The sequence below is a fragment of the Condylostylus longicornis genome, unplaced genomic scaffold (assembly GCF_029603195.1).
Source record: "Condylostylus longicornis isolate FDR11 unplaced genomic scaffold, ASM2960319v2 ptg000119l, whole genome shotgun sequence".
NCBI lineage: Eukaryota > Metazoa > Arthropoda > Insecta > Diptera > Dolichopodidae > Condylostylus > Condylostylus longicornis.
Window position 1 is genome coordinate 1,194,212 of NW_026578087.1, and position 26,728 is coordinate 1,220,939.

Here is a 26,728-nt window from a genome sequence, read left to right on the forward strand (position 1 = left end):
TGCAATTTTTAAAATTTTGAAAAATTCGAAAAAATCAAATGAAATGTAGTTGAAATTTTGTATATCCACTAAGTTGGGTTGTTTTAAATCATTGATTTTTGCCGGAAAAATTTCCATATGTACATACATACTTATTATGTGGTTGCATATGTACATACATACATATATATACGTCTACTTTAATTTTTCTCCTTTGAAATTCGTGAATTTTTTTTCTGCTTTTAATACGCTATTGCACATGAACGAAAAATCGGTCAATACTGATAGTGAAACCTAAAAAATAAGGTTGAAAAATACTTTAATAATTATTTTTTATTTCTTTTGATTTTTAATTTTTTATTAATGTGTTCACAATTTTATCAAAAACAACAAAAAAAAAATTATATTTTTATTGTTAATTAGCAGTGTGCTTATCAGAGAACTTTGGCTACAAAATTTTTCATAATAATTAAAGTTTGAGATGAAAAATAAAAAATAGAAATAAAAAAAATAATATTTTTATAGCAAAGTGATAACTTTAGATTCTGCGAAGTTCAAATATTTATCATACGTTATAATATTTATTTTTTTCTTTTTTTATAAACCAAAACAACAGAGTGGGTTTAAATAAATGTACTTAATACAAAATTTGGAAATTTTAAATCATAACCTTCAAACTTCAATGATTTTCAAAAAATCTAACCAAATCGGACTTTAATCAATATAGCATGTTATGTAGTAAAATTAGATGATTAGATATTTGTATTTTTGTGTGCACATTTTACTCTTACAATATGAAAATACGAAAATAGTAATCAGAAATATACACACTCATATACGAGTACATACACAATTAATTAGAATTGGCATTAATTGTTGCAATTGACAGCATATTTAGTATTTTTTTTTAATTAAATTAAAATTAAATTGAAATAAAAATTTAAAAATATTCATTTTTAATTGAAATGCATATTTATTAATATTAATATTGAAAATGCATAGTAGTTATTTGTGTAAAGCTTTTTATATAAGTAATAAAATTCATTTATTGAATAATTATAGTTCTAACTCTAATCAATGAATCTAATGAGAAAATAAAAGCAGAAACAATTAATTTTTGTGTCAATTGAGATGGATGAATGCACATTCTAAATATTTTTCAATAAAATGGCCTGTATTAAATTATTTAATTTTTGGATAATTTAATTATGTATGCTTTTACAAAATATAAATTGTTATATAGGTATTAAAACAGGTGATCTATAGTGATATGTAAATGTACAAAACAAATTTCACCTATATTTTAAAGTGATTTTCAATAAATATGTATGTACTACAGTTAGTACATTGTATTTTTAACACTTTTTGTAATAGAAAATAGTATGAAATAATTTCTCTCTTTCTCTCTTTACCAATATTCTTTTTCCTTACTGTGTATAATGGTTTTTTTTTTAAGATTAATTGAATTTTTATGCTTAGAAAACAAAATTTTTATGGTAGAAAGAAAGACATTATTAAAACAAAGAGGCAAATTATACAAAATTTCTTGCATCCAATATGGTGTGACTTTAATGTAATCGTATTGAGTTCCATGTATGTAAATTTCAATTGTCAATTTTGTATGTCAAAGTTTCCAAATAAAACATTTTTTAGTTTACATTAAATAAATGAAGTTCAAATCATATTCATTATTATATTTCTTGACTTCAATTGTGCAAATATACGCGTAATAAATGTAACACTATTACGTTTGTTTACAATCTAGATGCAACATTGAAATATGCATTGCGTTTGTTGATATTGCACATTTAAAGTTTGTGAAGTGCGGGCATAGCAACAAAATGACTATTTTTGATATTCACCGTTATTTTAAAATTCAATTATCAAATAAATACTGTTTTGTACTGATTTTTTTCTATTTTCATATATCCACGTTACTATGACATTAGCTTTAGTAATGTAAAAATTAAGCATCATTGCTGTCACATCAGTTATGGCAAAACAAAAATTTAACATGTATGCTCGAAATTCTTATTATTTGCACATAGCAAACTTAATATTGAACAATGGACTTTGCAGATTTTTGTGCTAATAAAATATTAAATTTTAGACTTTATAGTATTGCGATATGTCTGCACAATTGAAGTCGGGCATTGTAATTGTATCAAGTAAAAAAGTAAATCATTGTACATTAATAAAAATTGAATAATATGTTTAAAAAAAATGTGAAATTTTTGTTCGTTTACAATTATGAAGTTCCACTCTGTTTAATGTTAGGGATCAATTTTTTTTTAATATTCATATAAGTAATATAAATTAAAAAAAGTACAAGACTATTTTTGTTTTAATTTTGAAATTGCAGACTTTTGACTCTAATCTTTTTTATCTAAATAAATTATATGTCTATATATGTATACACATACATGTGTACATACCGGCTATTATAAATAATAATATAATAATAATTAGAAATAAAACGATCTAGACAAAAAATTTAATTATTAAAAACAGAAAAATATTAAATAAAAACCATCATTGAATCAAAATTATAACAATATCAAAGTACGAAGGAAATTATAATAATAATTATTAATACAAAGTATAATTATACAAAATATAATGAGCTAGAATAAAAGTAATTAAAAAAAAATATAATAATAATTAAAAAATATAAAAATTAACTTAAATTATTATAATTTAGTCGATTTCCAGAATTTTATTTAATTAGTTATTGTCCGTTGTTTAAACTGTGCAGATTAATAATTATTTGTCTATTAAAAAAATATAACAGTTTTAAAATAAATGTAAAATATTAAAATTCTCATTGTTCAAAATTAAATTTGCATTTAATATAAAAGTTATTTAGATTAAATTTTAATAATAATTTTAGTATAAAAGATAAAAAATTATAATTGTGTTTTATTATAAAAGAACAAGGAAACTGAAATCCAATTGAAATCAATTCCACTTACTTAGATACTTACATAAAAAAATAAAAAATCTGTGAAATAAAAACATTAATGTCAAATTATTGTAAAAAGTCATCCGATTATTGAAATTTACTCTTTATTCTTTCTCTCTCATTAAATATAAAATTTCTTTTGTTCTATACATAGATAAAAAAACAAGAACAAATATAAACAGTTGAGTGTTTCCGCATTATATGAAAATTTAATTAAAGTTAAAATTCGTCGATCTCTTTGTTTGTGTGCATTTTTGTTTTGTTTCAAAAAAAAAACAACAGTTCTTTTATTTTTATATTTTTTTTTTTGTGATTGAATCTTAAATTCATCAACACAGATTTTTTTTGTTTTTGGATTATGGAAAATAATATACAAAATTGTAAGTTTAAATTTATTTTATGTTTTTTTTTTTAAATTTTGTTTGCAGTTTATTTTCTTTCATTCATAATATCCATTATGCATCTTTATTATAGTTCATAATATGCGCTTACGATACGAGTAAAGCAAAATCAATAGTTTCTTATTATTTCATATTATTATTTAATATATTTATATTTGTAGAGAAAAATATCAAAATGAAAAAAATTAAATATTTTGTGTGAATTTTTTAATTTCAAAAATTTCAAATAATATGCATGCATATTTACATTTACAACAATGCATTTTTTCCACATTCTTTTCAAACTTGCTTCACCTCAACCTGTGAAACGACAATAAATATAACATGAGCACAGTGACATTTAACATTTAAAAAGTCAATAAACAGAAAAATACTTTTTTGAAATTTAATCCTACGTCCTAAAAAAAAAAAAGAAACGGTTTTTGTGAATTAAAGAATCATATGATTTACATCAAATTCTTCTGTTCATCCAAGTACCAAAAAAATAATCCAATTTTCAATCGAAGAAACATTCCAAAACGGCAACCCTGGTGTACATTCCTGTAAGACAGCGTTTATACATCTAACATTGTTGATTAATTTTGCTTGATCTAATGAAAATTTAATAAAAGTTAGTTATGTAAATGTCCTTAAATTTTGTTTCATAGAAGAAATAAAAAGACATAAAGCGGAATTCATGAACAATGGTTAAAAGTGTAACGCCGACTAAAAAGTGGTCAATGTTCATTCACTGATAGAATAATATAAATGTGTTAACTTATCAATGTGTTGTTAAACTTATTAAAAAATTAAGTAAATATGTCATTAAATAAATTTGTTGCTTTAGAGGCTTAGAAAATTCATAAGTTGTCTGTGAATGAAACCTGTCTGTGACCATTCACAGACTCGATGATTGATATCATTACTCGGTGATTGTTTGAATGATCACATATGAATATAGGCTTTTATTTTTGATTTATAAAATTCAATAATGTAATTACATATTCTATTTTCTATATAAAGTAAACGGACGTGTATAGAAAATATATTACTTATGGATGCGGCATATACAAGTTTTATATTGAGCTTTAATGTTATTATTTTTCGAATCGAATCAAAAATCGTAATGCATAAATTTTGTTGGACTTAATTTATTCCTACCACCATATTTACGGTTAAGCATAATATTATTTTCTTCAACGTTCTACAATAAATTAAATTACGTTTTAACACGGCAACAGAAGTAATCAAACACTAGATGTTTAATAATAGTAAATAAGAACGTGAGTCAAATAATAAATACATATATTCTACATACTTACATACATATAATTGTAAATTATATAATTAAAAAGTGGCTTTATTTATTTCAAACTTCCAAAATATTTGAATAAAATTGTTTTATGTAGGAACTTATGTACATATGTAAATATTAAAATTATTCATATTTTAAATTAGAAAATTTTAGCTCACACACTCATTTCGAATGATGACTAAAAAAATTAGGAAGTACATTTATAAGAAAGAAATTCAATAAACGGAATTGGAACCTTGAAAGTGCTACATATTTGTCAACGAAATTTCAAATTTTAAAATTCTCAAAAATTTTTTAGAATACAAAAAAATTCTGAAAGAAAATTAAAGAAAAGCAAAAGTGGTAAAAAGTAAAAATTTGTAATGTTTGTTTACTAAGTAATTAACATCACTATTTTTTGAACACTTTGACACAAAAATTTTTCTATTTGTAAAAAAATTATCTAAATTATAATAGGTTCCTCACGATGTGAGTACAACATTACTGCGTAAATATTTAGATTGAAAAATAAATTTGGTATATATGTATATATATATATTTATATACTTACATTTATTTACGTATACACATAGAAAATGTTGAAGTTATCTAATAAGTTATAAAATATAAAATAAATCTCTGACATTTTGAACTTATAATTTTGAAAATAAAAAGTTTTATAGTAATTCGTAACTATGTACCTAAAACTATGACTAAGGAAAGGTTTAATTATCGTTTTATTTGTTTATAAATTTGATTTATAGTATTTTGACCCTGAAAAATGTGCGCATAAGAATAAGTAGTAGTTTTACTGTAAATTCAAAATCATTCTGTTAGTAATTCAATTATTTTATTAAAAATTCCTTATTATGAATGTGTCTTATTTCTGTATTGAATAATTGCTGAACTTATTTAAACTTCTTTCTATGCCAGAACATTCTTGCTGAATTCATTTGCATTTAATTTTCATAATGTTTGATAATTAAATGTTAATATTGATAAATTAATACAAGTTAAGTATATTTTACCTAAATTAGATGAGATTATACCTGAGATAACAATGCACCACGACCCAAGAAGTTGATGAGTTGTAACCTTCCTTAAACCTATCACACCTAAAGCTTTCCCTCGAGACTTAATCTTCTGACAAATTCAAATATTTTCTGGGGATCGGTTACAGTTACTTACATTTTGCTTATAAGTAACTGTAATATAAACAAAGAGATGTAAACTTTTGTAAAAATAAGAAATTTAAAAAGAAAACAAGAACAAATATGTTCATACTTATTCGGTAAATTTCTAATTTAACAATCCAAAAGTAAGAGCCAAAAATTAATATCATTTTTTCTTTATAGAAATTTTATAGAATTAAGTCATATGGAACCTTTTGTGACCAATAATTTTTCTGTGGGAGTTGATATATGTATATATCGTTAATTTGTATTAGTTTCAACTTACAAAAACATGAAAAACTGATAATTCAATAATTACATGTCCTTTTTTCATATTGTATGTAAGTAACTAATACCCACACATACATATATATATGAGTACTCATATATATATGTAATGTTGATTACTATATGAAATAATTGTCGATATTATCTTCAATACTGCGTTAATAATATATTTCAAGTACATACGAGTACTTAATTTCGATAAGTTATTGCATATCTACATAGTTACTTTGCCAAAAAAATAGGAAATAGGAATAAAAAGAAAAGGAAGAAATGAAAATTAAAAAACAGAAAATGTCATACGATGTAAAAAACAAGAAACAGTTTACCAATAATATTGTAGTGATGAATTGCTTACCATGATGGCACCATTGTCTACTTATGTACATATGTTCTAAAATAGAAAAAAGAAATAAAATCGAACGATACACTAATACATAAAGGCATGTATGTGACGAAATACTCAGCTATATATACCTAATGACAAAATCATTAAAAAAAATCAATAAAACACGATTTTCTATTTTTTTGAAAAAGTAAATTCAAAAATAGATAAGCTATATTGTTCTTAATGATACAAAAAACATGTATGTATGAACAAATGTGAAAAATAGAGTGTTGTCCTAGAATTTTTACACACACTCCTCTCCTATGTTTATGCAATTTAAAATAGAAACAAAAGAAAAATTTATATTTTCATCAGCATAGTTAAAATTTTTTTTTTAAATAAAAGATAAAAGCACCTACACAGAAAACTGTTTAAAAATAGTAAACAGACTTATTTTTGTATATTGTTGGTACAAATTCATATGTACATGCATAAGTAAATATTTAGATATGTACATTAACTTGTAAATAAATATATGAACATACATGCATGATTGTGTTTGTTTTTGTTGTATACTTACATGTTTTCGTCGCATAGCATTTGTTTTATCGTAACTCAGTATGCATTTTACGGTCTACGTTATCACACAGTTATTATAATTGTTTTTTAATGACAATGTCGCGTCAATTGTTATTCTTTTTTAATTTCACAATTATTTTTTTCCAAATACTGTAGTGTGTACTAGTATATAAATAAGAGAATATATCTATACATACATTATACAAAATATAAATATAAAAATGTGGACTACTATTTCAATTAGTTTACATTTTCATATTTACATAACTAACTGTTTTTTGAGAGACTTTAAGAAAAATTGCCTTAACATTAAATAAAGATATTTATAAGTATGTATGCAATTACATGTACATACTTACATACATGTTTGTGGTAAATACAAATGTAACCTTACAATACAACTAAGAAAGTCAGAAAACTTAAATTTAATTTAATTAAGAAATAATATGAAATACAGTAACCCCCAGATGATTGAGCCGACCATAAACGAACATGAATAAGATAAAATTGTTCATTTAAACTTAATACGTTCATTATGTATTTACGTATGAAAAGGATTGATGAAAAATTTTCACCTGTCAAATTGATAAGGCACAGTGATTGCAAAATCGTAAAATAATTTGTAATTTACAAAAAATAAATTAATGTAAGAAATCACAACAAAAAACCAAGTACAACGAATTAAAAATGTAAAATATTTAAGGGAAGAGTCTTTTTTTTTTAAGAAAGAGTTTAAGAGAGTTTTTGATAATAACGGTACGCAAGCTTGAAATTGCCTGATTTTCATGTGCAACTAAAAAAAATATAGAGAAACATGCGAGTGAGTGGGTAGCAATTGCTCGAAGGTTACCGTATTTAAATACATTAAGGAAAAGTATTGTTAAAAATAAAATTCACATGTTCTAGAAATTGGTTTAAAGAAAAACTTTAAAGTTCTTAACAAAATAATATTAATTTCTCTGTAAAAGTTAAAAAGTTTTCAACTTAAAAATTTTGATATTATTTTTTTTAAAGTCTCTGGTTTCTCTTTTTAAATCCTTCCCATTTTTATTTTCTGAATCAATAGGTATAACAAAACAAAAAAAAACAATAATCTCGAAAAGTAAATATCATGGTATACACATAGAAACTTTGACATTACGGATACACCTTACACATGCATGAAGCACTAAAAGTTTTCCTATATAAGTACTACATGCATACATAAAAACATTAATTTTTTCTTTATTTGTTAATTCGAGTTGATAACAAATTTTGTTTTCCTATGTACAGAATAGAAGAACAAAACAAAAACAGAAGTATATAAACATGCACATACACACAATGAATAATTTTATTTATTTATATTATGTATGTATATGTATGTACATTATTATTTCACTGTAAAAAATGACAATCTGTTAATTTATGACAAAATATGTAATAAAATAAAGGTCAAGTGAAATCCTTATTTTTTAGGATATGTAATTAAAATTATTGCATATGTTCGGGAGAATACAATATTTTTTTGTAGTTGTGAGAATTGTGTTATGGTTTTTGTTTTCTTTTGGCTTTACCCGAGTTTTACTATGAATAAAATCTAAAAATAAATTTTATATTTATTCTGAATCTGAAGTTTTTTCAAACTTTTAAAAAAAACCAATAAAAATTTTTTTCCGTTTCTAAAATTAAAATACTTTTCCTATTATTGTAAATACCAGAAAGTTATAATTGAAAATATTTAATTAATGGTTAAAATCAAACTCTTCCTAACAATTAATTAATTACAATGAATTATTTCACGCAATACAATTAAAAATAATTAAAAAGTTATTTAAAGAAATATTCATTAATTTTTCTATTTTAAATTAATTACTTTTGAATTAAAAGTATAAAAATAATTTATTTTTTTAAGGTACACGAGAAGATTTCAAACAGAATTTGTCAAAGATTGTTACTACATATATAATAATTAATTTAATATTATTTCCAGAATAATAAGTAGTATACCATACATTATACGAGTACATTATTGATACAATATTGTTAACACTCTCTCATAACACTTATTAACACTTTCTCATATGTGTTTGAAATTATTTCTCAAAATATAAGACGTCTATCTATACATATAATGTATAAATAATTTCTAAATTGTCACATTTCAAATTTGTTTATTTACAAAAGATTAATAAGCATCTTCTAATATTGTACGGTGATTCTACATGTCAATGTCATGAATAAAATTCTAATTTGACAAATTTTAGAATTCTTCTATTGCTGTGACGTGTGTTTTTCTCATTTGCTGAACGAATGTAGAATATTTAATGCTCATATATTATGTGATTTGTATAATATTTAAAATTATTTAATAAATTTTAAAATCAAAATATAAAGAGTAATTAGAAGTTAATTGAAATGGAAATTTTTTTTTAATTTCTATTTCTTTCTTAATGATGCAAAATACAATGTATAAATATCTACTTAAAAATTAGTTTTTTTGATATGATAAATAGTTTTTTTTTGTTCTAAGAATAGAAAATTTACAATTAATTAATATTATTTTCACCGGCCGCACGGCTTAAAATAAGTGAGGTACAAATACCACTACAAATTGCTACAAATTTCACATATCGAATTTTGAATGGATGCCTCACTTACTTCTCCATGGTAGGGAAGTGTAAATAAATATTGTGGCTTGAATATGTATCGCTTATGAAAAAATAAAAAATGATATTTTTTTTCGTTACGCGTTTACTCTTTTATTACTAGAAGAAGAAAGGCTTATTTTTCAAAATGTTAAATCTAATTTTAGAATATAATATTGATTTATAGTATTAAATAATTTCAATTACTTACATACTCATACAAGTAATAGTTATCACTTCTAAGTAGACAATTTGTCTACTTAATTGAAAATGGTCTTACGATATTTCAATCGAATTGTGATTTACGATTTACGAATTTATAATTGGAAGAATTTGTAGATGTGAAATACGTTAATTTTTATAAATTTAAGGCACGCGTTTATTTAAGCTATGTTACGAATTTATCGACTTTTGGAATATGTCAGACCTCAGAAGCTAGACTTACGGGCGATTTCACATTGTTGATCATTTTTAAGAAAATATTCAACAGATTTTCTTAAATTTTTATACATAATGATAATACAAGAAAACACCAATCTTTTGTAAGAAATCTGGTGCCATCAATTGGATTTTTACTATGGGGCAAATTTAAATTTTTTTTGGTATCTTAACTAAAATTTTACTATCGTTTCTAAGTATTTGTTTTTACAATTTTAAGTATTTGAAATGTTTAAAGAGTATTTTCAAAATATTAGGCAACAATTTTCACTGAATTAAACAATGCTCGTCTTAATACTTTATTGTCATGAAAAAGAATTGGTCGCATCTAAAATTAACTTCATATAATCATAAGCTTTTAAAATTAGAATAATCCTATTTTGAAATTTTTATTTTATTCAAAAAAAAAATAGAAATAGAATTTAGTGTTTCGAATTTTATTGATAGCTAAATTCTAAGTTCAATGAACAATGTTTCTTTAATATCATTTTAATGACAGCTTACTAGTTGTTGATATTTTTTTCTAAATTACTTATAGCACAAGTATATATTCTAAAAATAATTTTTTTCTATATTTACTTAAATTTTTAAAAGCTTTTATACATTTTAATTTTAGTTAGAAATTGATTTTATAAAAATAATTTTACTAAATTGATTGAACCCCTTAATAACCTAGCATTTTAAATGATTTCCTCGTGTAATTTAGCTTTTGACTTTCTTGGTTATGTGTAACAGTAAGTTTATTCCAATCCAATTGCAACATAGCTCAAATTCCAATTTAATCGGCTCCTAGAAAATAAAAAATTAAAATTAATAACGAATACTTGAACTAAGTCTTTGTCCATATTATTTTTTTAACCATAAAATCAATTTGGAAAGTTGCTTAGCAAAATAAACCGGCAAGCACCATATAGAAGATATACTTAGAAGATATAAGTTATTCATGAGAGCAAATATAATTTTATACTTCGTTAATTTTAACTACAATTTTGTTAAAAAAAATTGTCATTTTAAACATTTTATTGAAACATTCAATGATCTCAGTTGATAAGAAATTATGGTCATCTCATCAGATACGATTTTGGCATGAAAGTGAAAATATTTCCATTCCAGTTATTTTTTCACATAAATATAATTTATTTCCAGACGTAGTAATAGATTTTTTTGATATAAACGTAATTTTGCAATTAAATTTGATTATTCAACCAACCGCAAAATATTAAATTTTTTTCGTACAAGGGCAGTTTTCTTTTGTAGATTTGGAACCTTAGACCAATTCATTGGGAACATTTAAATATTTCGTCGCCTCATAAGTCATACGTTAATTTACATTCCAAATTTTCGTTTACATATTGAACTTTGATTTAAGTATGGGAATGAATTTTCTGCTTTAATATTTTACCCTTCTTGTCATTAAAAGAATTCTTTTATAAATGCTTTAATCAAAATGGTGACGTCTATGTGTGAGTGATAAAAAATTCTTTTTGAAGTTATAAAAATGAGTATTATTTTAGAGATATATGTACATACATAGTCGAATGTACGGTACACTTTTATTTTAGATAAATATTAGAAGAAATAAATTTAAAATGAAGGCTGTTAGGTGGTGAATGATAATTTTTCTTTTTATATTTTAATAGAAATTTTAACTCAAACGATTAGTGTATAGTGTGTACATTAAAATTTAATAGAGAAAAATAAATATTAATTTATATGTACATCATTATATGTGTGTGTTTTATAACTTGTGAATATTTTATTAAAAATACAGTCATTGAAGTCAATGATTTTTAAAGTAGCACATTTCGTTCCAACAGTTTGAGTGAAAAGCCGCGTCAGTCAGCAAATTTTAAAAAGAACGAAAATGATAAATGCATAAATTCTGCTTTTGCAAGAGTCGAAAGTCCGTAATGGCTTTAGCCTAATAGTTGTTATTCAAATTCATTTTATTCCAAAGAAATAATTTTCTATTTTCTTGTTAGATTTAGCTTTTTATTTCTGCCATCTGTCTTTTTTTTAAACAGACCTGATTAGCTATTTTTTCAAATTTTATTTAGAAATATTCTATAGAAAATTTATAATATACTCGTAAATGTATTCGAAATGTGTAATAGAAATTTCCTATTGCAATTATTGCCCGTTGCGTGTGTTATCTATATATAATTCTATTAAAAGGATACTTGTATTATAAATAATTAACTAAGTGAATTGAACAAATGGAATAAGTAATTCAGCTGTCATCTGAATTAAACTGTCCAATTTCCCATTGTGAATGCTTTATATTAATATAAAAAAAATTTTTTTTAGTTGTATTCTCAAATATTGCCACACATTTCAAATTTATGACTTACAAAATTTTAATATTTCAATCTACATAATATAAGTATATATGGTTTTACAAACCGTGAACTTTTATTTAGACATGATTTGTTAAATTGAAAACAAAATGTAAAACTAAATAGATTTTGTATTTAAATGTCATAAAATGAGTTGCCACATAGTTTCATTATTTAAATTTTTTTAATATTATTAATAATTTAAATTAAAAAAATGTTAAAAAGCAAATGTATCCCAGAGTTGCTATTGAATTAAAATATAGTTAAAATCGATATTCTAATTTAATTCTTCCATATTATCTATAACAAATGAGTTTTTCCATTCAATTTTTTTTTAATTATTATTTAATATTTAACCAAGAAGTTTTCTTCGTTTGCTTTTTTTTTTTCTTTGTTATACTCCTTGGAGTGGGAATATTTTGTTCCTATATCATCTGGTGATGAAAACCAATCATATTTTATTATGTAAAACACTAATAATTTAGGCGGACTGCGGTTAAATTTTAAAAAAATTTAAAATTTCAGTTGTTGAAAATATTAAATTTTGTAAATATACGCGCTAAAATAAATCACTCGTTTTGATAAATTTAATGCGGTAATAAAGAAAGGTTGTAGTTAAAATGTCAAATTTTTATACAGAATAAGAATATTGAGAAGTAAATTTTGTGCTGTTTTAATTTGTTGCTGAACTTTGAGTGACATTTAGTACTTGGATAATATTGTGTTTTTTCTCTATTATTGAACGAACATCTTGGATATGAAAATTTTTGTCAAGCTTGCAAAAATAAAATCTATAAATCTCTTATTAATTTTTGTAAATTTTTGTAAATTTTTGTAATAAAATTAAATTGAATTTTCAATAATTTATGCCTTGAACTGAAAAAAAAATTTAATTATTTTTTATTTATTCTTTTATCAGAAAATTTAATTTAATTTTTTTATCAATATGTTTTAATTTGTGTGTAGTCGGTTTATTGTTTTTTTTTATTGAATTGAGATTTATTTTATTCTACTTTGCTTCTATATGTGCATATATAAAATTATGATTGGTTTAATTAAAACAATTATGACAAATTATGTATTTAAGATAAATTTTTCTCACGTTCTTAGAATTGCTTGAATTGAACTCAAAGATCTAGAACTATATAACAGTTTATATCTATAACAATTAATTCAAGGAAAAATTATATTTAAAACACTGCAGTAAGACTAAATTAGTTCTACCGAAAATTAAATTAAGTTTTATAATTATTAAATTTTAATTTCAATTCTTAATTTTATTGAAATATTTTCATATACTTAATTTTTTTGTGCTATAAAAGTTATAATTTGGAGTGCTGAATTAAAATTTTTTTCATAATTTGTTATGCATATTATTTTGCAATATTTAATCTGGAGATATTGTCCACGTATTGAAACACGTAATTATGACATTTATTTTAGTATTTTTGAATCGTATTTTTGGGTATTTTTGCGTTAATTTTAATTTTTTCACGAAATACTGAAATTTTTATCTGAAAACAATATGTTTTGCTTTTTGTGTAATATCGATATTAATTTCTACTTAATTTTATTTTGCGTTCCGTTTAAGCATATATATGACGCTCAATACGTATGTGTAAAAACTCCCAACTTTATTAATCTACAAATAGGAATAACTGAAAGGAAAATACACACATTTCGATTATTTGGTGCAACACTAACATAACTCAATAATATATATATGTATATTTCTCATATAATATATTTTTCCCGTTATATCATTATTTTATATTTCATTTTGAGTGACAATTTTCAAGCTAGAAATTTTATATTTTTGCACAAAAAGAGAAATGTTTAAGCTCTTATTTCTGTGTTAAATAACTCAGAAATCATATTTTTTGAGTTATGACACCGTTGGTGAATTAATGTGCGATATATTCCGGTGGTTGACTTTACATTTTTAAATTGAAAAACTACAGTTTATATACTAGTTTGGAGTGCTTTAGAGTATGTGCTATATATGTACTTAAACTGAATTTAAATATTAAAATAATGATAATTTGATAAACTTATATACAAAATTTCAACATATACTTAAATATATTTACTAAAAATATTTATTTACTAATATACTTAGTTAACAATATAAATATTCTTGCTAATGCTAAAATTTAATTATTTATTTTCTTTTTACAGAATATGGTTCTAACGTTTCATATTAATTACTAACTGCATTAAAACAATTGAAAAATTTACTAATAATACTGGAATTTACTTATAAAATAGGAGAAGATAACCATAAAATATTTTTCATAAAAATTGAAAAGAAAACCCCGAAGAAAAAAAATTCTATATTATAATAGTATTTATTGATTGCACCTCTTTAAAAATTCTAGACTAAATTATTAATTAAAAATAACATTAAGTTTTAATCATACAGTAAAGTTCTAAATAATCGTTTTATCTATACTTATATATATATACATGTATAACTTATTGGGTATATACATTTGTATATGTAATATACATATATTCCGTTAGTTTACACAAACAATAATAATATATATAACTATATATTATAAGTGAATTTAAAAATCAAAATTTTTTCTTTAAAATAAAGAATAAATAAGGTTGCAATATTGTATAAATTTTGTTTAACTTAAAAATTCAAATAAGTATTTTTATATATATATACTATACATATATATACATATATAAATATTTAGAAGGACGATCAGTTAAGAAAACTTTAAAAAAATGTCAATGGAAAGAGCTTGGCTATTTAATTTTAAACATTTTATGGTGACTAATATCAAATATTTATGTAAGTAATACTAAAAAAAAATAATAAAAAAGAAATTTAATAAAATTGTTAATTTTGTCTTACGGTTAGCTTTAAAATGGTCAAGTCAACCTTATATACGATCGAAATTAAAGAAATCGAATTATTATTAATAATTTTCTAATTATTAAGTAAGTAAATAAATAAAATTCCATTCTTAGAATAGCACAAGGTTTTTGTTATATATAGGGTTTTAAAAATGAGATCATGAAAATTACAAATTTAAATTAAATTCATTCTTGGGAAGTAAAAGAAAATTGTTTCTAGAAACGTTGTATTTTTAATATTTTTGTTTTTGGAATGAATATTATGGAATTCTAGCTTTTATTAAAGCCAACGCCACTATAAAACATTTTCTTGTCACTGCTTAATAAATTGCGTGCTTATTATCTTATCGTGTCTAATTTTTCTCTTCAAAAGAAAATTCGGTTCGTAGTCGACAAATTTCGTTTCAAATCATCTAACTAATAATGTACACTTTTTTTTTAAATAAAATTTCTTGACCACTTTAAAACTTACTTTTTTTTGGATTCTAAATCAATTATAAGACAAAATATTTTCTGCATGAAAGTAAATAAATTACAAATTTAGCACTTTTTTGTTATAATTTTAAATTAATTAGATAAATGTTAGCAAATATTTGTTTTTCTTGTGTATTTTATTATTTAAAATTCTTATTTAATTCAATTCTATATTGTTTGTTTTTTTTTTGTAAATTGCATAATTATAGGAGTGGATAAAATTTATATTTTTATTAGGAATAAAACAAAAAGCTTTTCAACTTATTCTTGAATCAATTTGAAATTGCATACGAACTTTTATAACTGAAATGAAAATTTTCAAAATAAAAAATTTAATTTTTCTTACTTTTTAAAAAAATTAAAAATAATTTGTTTGTAATTTTTCAAATTCTACAAAATTTTTATTTGTATTCATTTTACTGACATTTTATTTTAATTTGCTATCGAATTGTGGGCGATTGTTGTTTAAAAATGTTGTTATGAACAAGGCGCTATTATTTATTTCTTGCAACATAAAATATTTTTAGCAACATAAAATTAAACACTAAGGGGACAAAATATTTTTGTATTATAAAAGTTTTTGTTTATACAGTCAGCAACAAAGTTTAGAAACATTACTTTACAGCAATAGAATTTATTTATTATGTATGTATGTATTAACTACAAGCAGATAATTAGAGTATTAGGGTGATTCGTTTTTTCATTGAACAGTTCAAATAAAAAATTTGTAGAAGGATTAATAAAGCTTTAATGAAATTTTTATGTAAACTTGACATTGCTTTTGTGGAATATGATAAATATTATGTTAATGTTATAATTTTTCTTTTGAATGTGTCGAATTTAGACAGATTTTTTAAATTGTTTTTATTGTTTTTTTTTTTATGTTCATTTTAATGTACATATAGTTAATATGGCAAGTAATTTTTATTCAATTATAATTTTGATTATTTGCCAAAAATTTTTTCGAAACAATTTCCCGCATATAACCAATATTTAAATATTAATTTTTAACGATAAATTATTTATTTTTGTGTTTGAAAAAAAAAATTTAATTTATTTTTATTAAAAATGTTGATTTGTTTGTTTTTTATTTTCCTTTATTTATTATTATTGAATGTTATCTGTTGAAATTTAGGAATTTCAAAAAAAAAATCCTAGGAATTCTATTAAACATTTATTATAAGTAAGAAAAAAATTAAAATATGTATCTACGTATTGTATATGTAAAAAAAAAACATGAATATTTCGAATCATACATATATGGGCGGAGGAACAAGAACTAAAATGTTTTCAGTTGAACGCAACTAAACCGGCGACTGAAATCAGTTCTCAGTTGTCGTGATTAAAATTTTGCAATTTGATTTTAGCAATACATATATTTTTAATATGAACATTTTCATACATGTTTTCTTAATTCTTGTGTGTTCTGAGCTCCTTCAATATAATTCAATATAAATTAAACCGTCACTAGTAAACTTAACTGGAAAATTTAATAAAAAAATTTCATATATTTGCATATATCCAAAATCTCAAGTATTTATTTAGTCACTATCGAAAACGCCATACATAATTATAATTTCTATTACGTTTAACCGAAAGGGAATAATTTTATTAAAGTAAATTTACGTGCTCATTGAAGTAAAATCAAATGTCTTGTCATATTTTTAAAGGTGAATTTATAATTACTTGCAATTAGTGCAAGTAAGTGTGCAAAATATTTGTGAAACCGAAACAGTCTTGAATATAATTAAAAAAATAAATATTGCAAAATAATTTTTAATTGGAAGTGTACTTGCATAAAATTGCTCCTTAAATTTAAATTTCAAAAAATTTTGTTTTTTATAATTAAGTAATCTTATTTTATTTTATTATAACCGTTTATTATTTGCTTAATTTAATTTTTTACTGTTTAAATAAAAAAAACAAATAAATTACTTTTCAATTACAATAAAAAAATTTGTATATATAGTTAGTCAATTGCCAGTTTTTTTAGTTGCCAAAATTTTTCTGTTTTAATATTAATTTATGAGAAAAAGAGCATGTTTCTTGGCTTATTGCTTTTCTATCAATAATTGTTATTAGTTTTTCACCTATAACATTACCAAATTATCATCATTTATATTTATTTTATACACAATGAAAAATATATTATATGTATGTATCTAATTATTATATTGAAAGTATTCTAAATTTATTTTTTTAAAAAAAATTTCATTAATTTTAGTGGACGATGTTGATGGATATTTACATTATATTGGAGGAACGGCCGGGGCTATAGCTATAACAGGTATTGCTGCTGCAGCAGTTTATTATTATACTTCGAGGCCGATACCAGAAAAACCATTAGTGCCTCTTGACAATCAATCACCCATTTTAGAAGTAAGTGCTAAATATACTTTTAATATTTTTTATCTCTATGGACCGTAACCTAAAAAAAAATATTTGAAAAAGTTATAGGCATTTTTTATAATTTGAGTTCTTATTTTTTATTCTTTGCTGCTCCAGGCAAATAGAATGTACATATCATCTTGTAAAAATTTAGATTTCAGCTTCCTCTCTGAAAAGGAAAATATTTCAAACGTATTATTCTATTCTTTATTCTTCGTAATCCTCAAAAAATGTTGTCATTTTTAAAGTGTTACAAACGGCACTTTTCATTGCGTAAATAACAATTGCATTTTTCAATGACAACAATACGTTATTTAAATGAATATACAAATATATATGTATATATATGTATGCATATAAATATGGAAAATTTTTAAAAGAAACAATTATTTTTAAAATAAATTTTCCACCCACTATAAAAAATTTTTTTAGTCAAAACCAATTGCAGTATCAGAATTAATTGTTCATCTTTTATATCGCACATACCATACTCGTAAATAAATTTAAAATTTTTAAAAGAAAATTCAATAGATTTAAATTGAATAAAATATTATTCGATAATTCTTTTTATTTTCTACTTAAATTGAAGATATAAAACCAAAAAAAGAAGAATATTTAATAAATATATGTGAATGACGTCGAAAAGCATCATAGCCTCATTTTATTTTACTATTTTAGATACTATCCTTTAAGTCACTTAATAAGAATGCTCATTTTTAAAATTAGATACGCAATTTTTCTAATAATATTACTCATTTTTCAACAAAATTTTCTTATTTTTTCAAAGTACACGATGTAAAAATAGATAAATATATTAAAATATCGAACAAACTCGTCACTTTCAATATTAGAAGTGATTGAAAGGTTTTTAAATATTGGAAATTGTCGGCAAAACCGACGTACACGATACCTGAAACATTCTTCTCACTTGAATATAAGTGAGATATGGAATGACATACGTACACATACGTACCTAAAGCATGTTCCCAAGATTTTTTTAATAAGCAATTAATTTTCAACTATTAGTCAGTCGCTTAAATTACAAATTTCTTTTATATTCTTTTATATTATATTATATTAGAAAAAAACTTTATATTCTTTACGATTACTTTTACTAATTATAATTTTAAAAAGCAATAATTATTTTTGTCACCATTTTCCCTATTGGACAGGTGTATAACGTAAAATATTATAATTTTCATACATAAATATTTGCCAATAAATTTTCGTCATTATTTTAATAATTTTTGGTATCAGAACAATTTCAAAAAAATGAATCAGATTACATTAAATATTTTTCTTTTATTTATGACGGCATGTTTATAACATAATTCCAAAATATTTAAAAGAAAATAAGATTAAAAATCGTCATTCATTTTTTTTTTCGCGTTTTTCTTATAATAATTTTTATTCCTTTTTATTTTTTTTATTTTTTTTGTACAAATTCTAGAGCAAATTGTCGATGATCCACCTCATTTTTTATATATATTTATTTATTTTTTTTGTATCTTTTGGCGATAGATGAATTCTCTAAATTTAGTTCTTGTTAAATAATATATTTTGTTTGTAGCTGTTCTGTTGCTAATAATAAAAATATATATGTACGTACATATGTATGTTAAATTTTTCTTTATTAATTTTTATTTCAATATTTTAATTTTTAATCATTAATGAAGTTTAATAGCTCAAATATTATGTCAATCTCGTTAAGATAATCGATTCATTAAATTTTATTGATAAATAAATCGATTTTCCAAATCATAATTTCGTTTCTTTTAAATTTGCTTTTAATCGTCTTGTTTTGCATAGTTGTCAATTAATTCATTCTGAAAAGGTCGTATTATTGTTGCAATTAAATTTTTCAATTAAATATTTTAAATTCTTATCGTGCATTTTTAATTTCAGTTGCTATTTTGACCAGTTTTTTTAACACACTTTTAGTTTTGTCACTTAAATGCAATTTTTTAGCTAAATATGTGGTTACAAAAAGTAGTACAATGTATTTTGATTTTTTTTTTTAAGAAAAAAAAATGATGAGAAAATTTAAAACAATTTTTTTATACATTTAATTATGTAGACTCGTTTTTGAACTTTGATCTAAACTAGAATTAACAATTTTCAAACAACATGTTTTGATTGTCTGCCCATATGTTTTAATCGGATAGAGTAAATTGTTTTAATATTAAGAATATTTTTTTTATGCAGTTTGTGTTTTTAATAAACAAAAATAACTTCTCACAAATTATAAAGTATAAAGAAACGTGCTTAGCGAGAAAATTTATATAATTTTGTGTAAGTTTTTTTTTCGATAAAAGGTGATTGAAAATTGATTAAACTATTGTAATTGAGTGACTGACTACCATTAATTTATTGAGTACATCTTTGATTACGTTTGTATTTTTTGGGCCTGGTATTCTTGATTCAAATTCTACAATTCACTATCACAGTATATCATAGTACCATTGGTTTTCAAGCAGTACCATATTTATTATGTAAGGAAATGAAATTTTTAAAAATACGAGTTTAACGAACTTTTTCATACAAAATAAACATTATTTTATTACTGTAAGAATAATAACAATAAAAAGTGTAAAAAAATTCGTGTATGTACTTGTATATACATATTTATGTATACGTTAATTGGGAATATAGATCCTCACTTCGTAAAATTTTCATATAGTAGAACGATCAGTATAATGCATTCTGGCGTAATATTAACCAAAAATTGTTGAAAATATTTTGGTGTACGACCTACATATATTATGTTTGTGTGTATTATGTCAAGTGAAAGGTAACATATCAACTATGTGTGAAATTTATAACAATAGTTTCCTTAATTGATAAAATTCTTCAGATTTTTGATTGTCTCTTTAGATTTAGCTTTATTTGCATGTCACGGCGCTTGAACAAAAGTAATAAAATAAATAAAAATCAAATAAAAATATAGGTAAATGAAAATACTAATTTTAGTCGTTGTTGCCACTGTAATTATGCAGTGTTGAAAAAAAAAACTTTTTAATACAGTTCAATAATGCAAATCAGGCATGTGTAATCTCTACAGAATTTTGTACCAGTTTGAAAAGCAAGAAAGAACCTTGACATATAATTTCTGTAGTATAGTCTTGCGTTTTTTGATAGATGGCGAAAATGTAGACTTGTTTTAATTTTTCGCAGGCAATTAGTGTACTGCTGGCAGATTTATGGATTCAGGAGTCGCTGAAATCCCTGATAGAAAGCATGCTGTCAGGCAGGACTATCAAGCAACTTTCGGAAGAGGATTGTGCATAGAGCGATCTGTTAAAAAATGCACCCCTATAGTCTTATTTAATTAATTTTTTTTTTGTAAGAAATATATCTAAGCTTTCCAGAAATTGAACTAAAATTTCTTAATGCCAATAGATTTTACTAGCGTCAAAAATATATTCTTCGAGAATTTTCCTATAATCTAATGGAAAAATTTAACTTAAAGCAAAATAAATTGACTAAAAGGTTGCACATGCCTGAATTCTAAATAAAACATTTTCTAGTGGATCTTACCATTTTGAAGGTAATCATTAAATAGAAGACGATTTTAATTTAACGATACACAACATTGTTACTAAATTGTAAATTCGAAGAAGAACAAATCTCTAACCGTATTTGATCACTCCTTTTATTGGATTATTCTTAATTGAATAACTATTATTAATTAATTTATTACTGCATAGTAAATTAAAATATTACATTGTTTTTAAAAACCTAATTTCATCATTGTTTTCCTTTGATTTTTTTACCGACTGCATTGCATACAATAAAGGAGGTTATGTGATGACACCAAATTTCGGATGCCGAGTTTTCGGTGGAAACACACTCTTCCACGGTAGGGAAGTGTAAATAAACTATTTTTAGAAGTATGTAGGTCCATTGTTTTAGCTTTCGAAATGTCGATTTGTGTGTGTGTACGCATGTATCAAAAGTTGTGCTGAACCGATTTTGATGAGATTTTATATGTAAGATCACTTTGACTGTAGGACTTAATGATCAATTTTTGGGATATATCAGGCTGCGAGAAGTAAGCATATAAGAAGGTTAAATTCGAGGTGTTAAAATATTGAATCTGTAAATTTTTTTTGTAAAGATCAGGGCTTGGATATCTAACTAGGGGCTGATTTTACATTTTTTACCATATCTATGAAACTAATTGATGGCATTTTTTGAAATTTAATATTTGAGTTCTGGTTGTTACCGAAAATAAACTCTACTAAGATTTTTAACTTTCTTAAAATTTAAAAATAAAAATTTAAAAGTCATTTTCATAACCTTCTGTAATATCTGATGCGGTCGGTTATGTGTTGACCACATCAGATTTTTTTTTTAAATAAATCTTCAGAAAACTAAAAATAAAGATAAATATAAAAAAAATAAGAATAAAATTAAAAAAATAAAAGAAAATCACTTTCGTTTATCATCATCAACTTTTTAACTCTATGAATGTGTATTTTCCTCTTCTCTTATTTTTATATAAATAAAAAAAATTCCTTTTAGTTGTGGTCGATCTTTAAGACAATTCGGTTAAATTTTTGCAGGAAAAAAAATTATTAAGGAAAAACGGTCGGAAAAATTCATTTGGCAACAAATTTTTATAATTTTTTTTTTTTTTAAAAAAGTTTTTTTTTTTTTAATTTTTTTTATATATATTAGGGTGGCAAGCAATTAAAAAGTGATTTGTTAATTGTTACGTAAATTAAAAAATGCCTTAAAGGCACTTTTGCAAATTTTTTAATTTTTCTCTTTCTAAAATTTGTTAATCAAGTGCACTTATTAAGAAAATAATCATAAATACAACACGATTGAATAAAAAAAATTAAAATACAAAATAAACTAAGAAATTAAAAAAATAAACATAAACATAACCTATAATTAAGGATTAAAAAAATGCAGAAATAGACCCGCGCCATCTATTCAATTTGAAATTTAAAAAATAAAATTTTATAAAATTTTTACACACAATTTAATTTAAAGTAACATTTTTTTCTTCGTTATTTTTTTATAATACAAAAAAGAAGAAAAAATAATTAAAAAAATTAAATTATAGTATAGTAGCTCCAACAAAAAGATTAAAAAAAATTTAAATAAAGTTGGCAAAGATGCAAGGTCTAAGAAAAAATAAAATATAAAATATTCAGAATAAAATTTTTTTATAAATGTGAAAATACTTAAGAAATATTCATATATATATCAATATACATACATACATTTAAATAATAGAATATCTGTGATGTGATGATCTTCAGCCTTCAAAAAAAAAAAATTAATAAAATATTTTTACAAAGAAAGAACAGCAACAAACAAAAAGTTTAATAATAATAATAAAAACACCTTAAAAACTTAAGATTAAAAACAAAAGTATAAGAATAGTCAAAAAATTAATCTTATATGCATAAATGTTGATTAATTTATACATATGTTTATAATGTACATTTTCATGCAGCATTGTGCTTATGTTATGACTTATGACTATAGAAACATAAATTTCTTTTATGTTTGTTATTGAAATTTCTGCTTGTTTCCACACGGTTTTAAATTGACATTTAAGATTCATTTTTACAAAGTATTGCACATATGTTTTGTTACAGTTAACGCCATAATAATTTGCAAAAGCGAAATAAAGTTATAGAGAAACTGAAAATTATTTCTTGTTTGCTTTCTAAAAGAAATGTGTGAAAATAGAAAGCCGAAAATTCAAGCAAGTAGATCTTAGTGAAGACGTTATTTCTCTAGAATAACATTTTTTACTTATCTGTCCTTTCACCTTCAAGTAATAGTTTCTTAGAGTTGTGCAAATGTAAATTTTTGCAAGGTAACTGTGCCCAGCGGCACAGTTAACAAACTAATTGTGTAAACGCAGAAAGACAAGGATCCCTGTCATCATTATCGCAAAATATGGAATGAAAGTAACTATGAATGAAAGACAAAAACTACTTTTCATCAATGAAAAAATAAGTGAATAAAAAATTGCTGTTAATGACGACACCGCACACCGAAAATTAGTGACAGCTTCACAAAAATGTGAATGATAAAAACAATGATGACGAGCCCCAAAGACTTATTTCTTTTATAATTAAACAAGTTACCGGATGTTGACTTAATCCTTCTAATTAATCATTATTTCAAATCGGTTTTCACTCATTTTGTAAATAATTTTTTTCCTACACAGATTTGTTTCAATTTTCACAGTTGACATAGTACCAATTCTATGGATATCGATAAATATTTTATTTAATTAGAACAAAATTTCTTCATTAATAGATGAACCAATTTATTGTGACAATTTATTGTAATAAATTAATTAATTATTTTAGGTGTTCACTGTACATACATCCATAAATACAAACATTAATCAATACAATATAAATAGTTTTAAACTAAAACAAATTCAAAATATAAATATGTAGATAATATAATTAAAATAGATAGACAATAGACAAAACAAGATTATGTGCAATTTACGATTAAAAACAAAAATAAAGGATGTTGAAATAAATATGCTATTCAGGGATTTTTTATTTATACATTCTTATATTTACTATATACAAGCATACGTACATATATTTATCGTAATTATATATTTATTTGTCGTAATTACGGAATTAATAATTAATTTTATTTTATAGTTTAAAATATTAATAATAAATTTAAAATAATTAATATGGCAATGAAATTGAATGTTTCTTTATTCTTTGAAACAAAGTTTTTGACATTTTTGACGTTTCAGAAAACTAAAAACAAAAAAATAAAATAATAAAATCTTAAAATAGCATTCATTCAACATTTACATACATATAAATATTTAATGAAGAAAAACTTTATGAATAATTATTTTGCGTAAAATATTGATATTTCCTTAATTTTTGGTAGCCTTAAATTAATTGAAGTAATCGTATGAGAACAGATATTTAAATTTGTTTAAAAGTTGGACATTTTCTTTATTAATATAGTTTATCTTCTCTTGAATAAAAACTAGAAAAAAATTATTGACAGTGAGTAATTGACAATTAAAAAACTGAATTTTCTTGTCATGAGTAACTTTCAAAATTTACTTTTCGTATTTTCGATGTTGGACTAAAAACTGTACTTATAATTTTGTAACAATATATAATTGCAAAATTAATTGTAAACTTTATTGGTATATGTCAAATAATCGTTAAGTACAAAAACTTTGAAAATTTTTCTTATCACGTTCAATCCGTAAAGAATTTTATGGCATGTCTTTATTACTTATTATTGCGGCTGCTTAAAAACATTTCTGAAACTCAAATTTTTTAATTTTTTTTCTGTCATAATTCAATGGCATAGAAAAATGTTCATTCTATCTAAAACCATTTTGGGTTTGAGTAATATTACAGAGTAGTTTGGATTAGAGTGTTAACAGGACATTGTTAGCATGCAAATCCTCTTATAATATCAAAAATTAACCCTCTGTACCTTAATATTATGTATAAATGTATAAAATTAAATATTTTACATTATTTGAACTTTATTTTCTATATAAACAATTTAAAGCCATCTACCGGAGTTAATGTGTTATTTATTTGTGTGAAAAATTTAATTGGAATGCTCAATATTATTTTAATATTGTGTACTATTAAATTAAACATTTAATCATAAAAATATTTTAATATGTATAAGTATATGATTTTGAATTTATTTCTTGTTCGTAAACGAAAAACTTCACACGATATATTTCTAATAAACTTTTCTATAAAAAAAATTAAATAATTTTGTTTATTTGTTTTTGTTCAAGAAATGTTCACTTGATTTAAACAATCAACAGGTGATCCTAAAAAATAGAAAATTAAAAAAATTTTTCACACAATTTCACTAATATTCATGGAACGTAATACATACAAATAATAAATGTATATATAACATTATAACATTTTTATGTATGTGGCACCCATATTCTTAACTCATGCATTAAATATATAAGTATGTACATTTACATAGCAATATTTACCGGGAACAAATTCAAATTTGTTTATTTATTTATTAAATGAAAATTGCCTTTAAAAATTTTAAAATTTACTTTTTGATGTACCAAAAATTACACACAGTAATAAAATTTATTACTTGTTTAGACAATTAAGTTGCATTTCAAATTTATAATATATGTAATAAAAGTTTCGTGTTAATTAAAATGTCTTTAGAAATTTAATTTATTATAAAATACTTATTTATTGTATTTTTTTTTGCACATGGAAATTTTGCTATTGCAATTGTGATTGCAAAATTGCTATTGTCATTGTAATTGAGTTGAAGGTAGAAATGAATGTTGAGTTTTTAAAAGCGCACTGATGCAGTATAATTAAAACTGAAAAAATAGCTTTTTTCTTCATAATTTGATTGTACTTTTATAGCTCTATGCCAAAAGCACTGAAAACTTAGAAATCGAATTGTCAAAACTCCAAAATTAATAGCTAAATATACATATGTACATGCATGTATCAACTTTTTTTTAATTCAAAGCAAACTCACAAGTAGCTCGTAACGAGTACTTACTTAATAAAATAATAGAATTCAATACAATTAAATTCATACCATTCAATAAAATTCAAGTTATAACAAATTCATTTGTG

General features: G+C 22.8%; 1 protein-coding gene across 6 annotated transcripts in view; it reads left to right on the forward strand.

The window, feature by feature from the left end:
• Positions 1-26,728, forward strand: part of LOC129614813 (long-chain-fatty-acid--CoA ligase 6) — a 38,688-nt gene that overhangs the window by 3,357 nt on the left and 8,603 nt on the right. Inside the window, exons 1-2 of one of the 6 annotated variants that reach the window (XM_055529706.1) lie at positions 3,211-3,321; positions 17,950-18,104. In XM_055529706.1, the coding sequence (XP_055385681.1) occupies positions 3,300-3,321; positions 17,950-18,104 (177 nt within the window). In that variant the 5' untranslated portion in view covers positions 3,211-3,299. Of the gene's footprint in view, positions 1-3,210; positions 3,322-14,966; positions 15,187-17,949; positions 18,105-22,631; positions 22,704-23,034; positions 23,247-26,728 lie in introns of those variants that run through there. The other 5 variants (XM_055529704.1, XM_055529705.1, XM_055529707.1 and 2 more) reach the window with 5 other exon arrangements.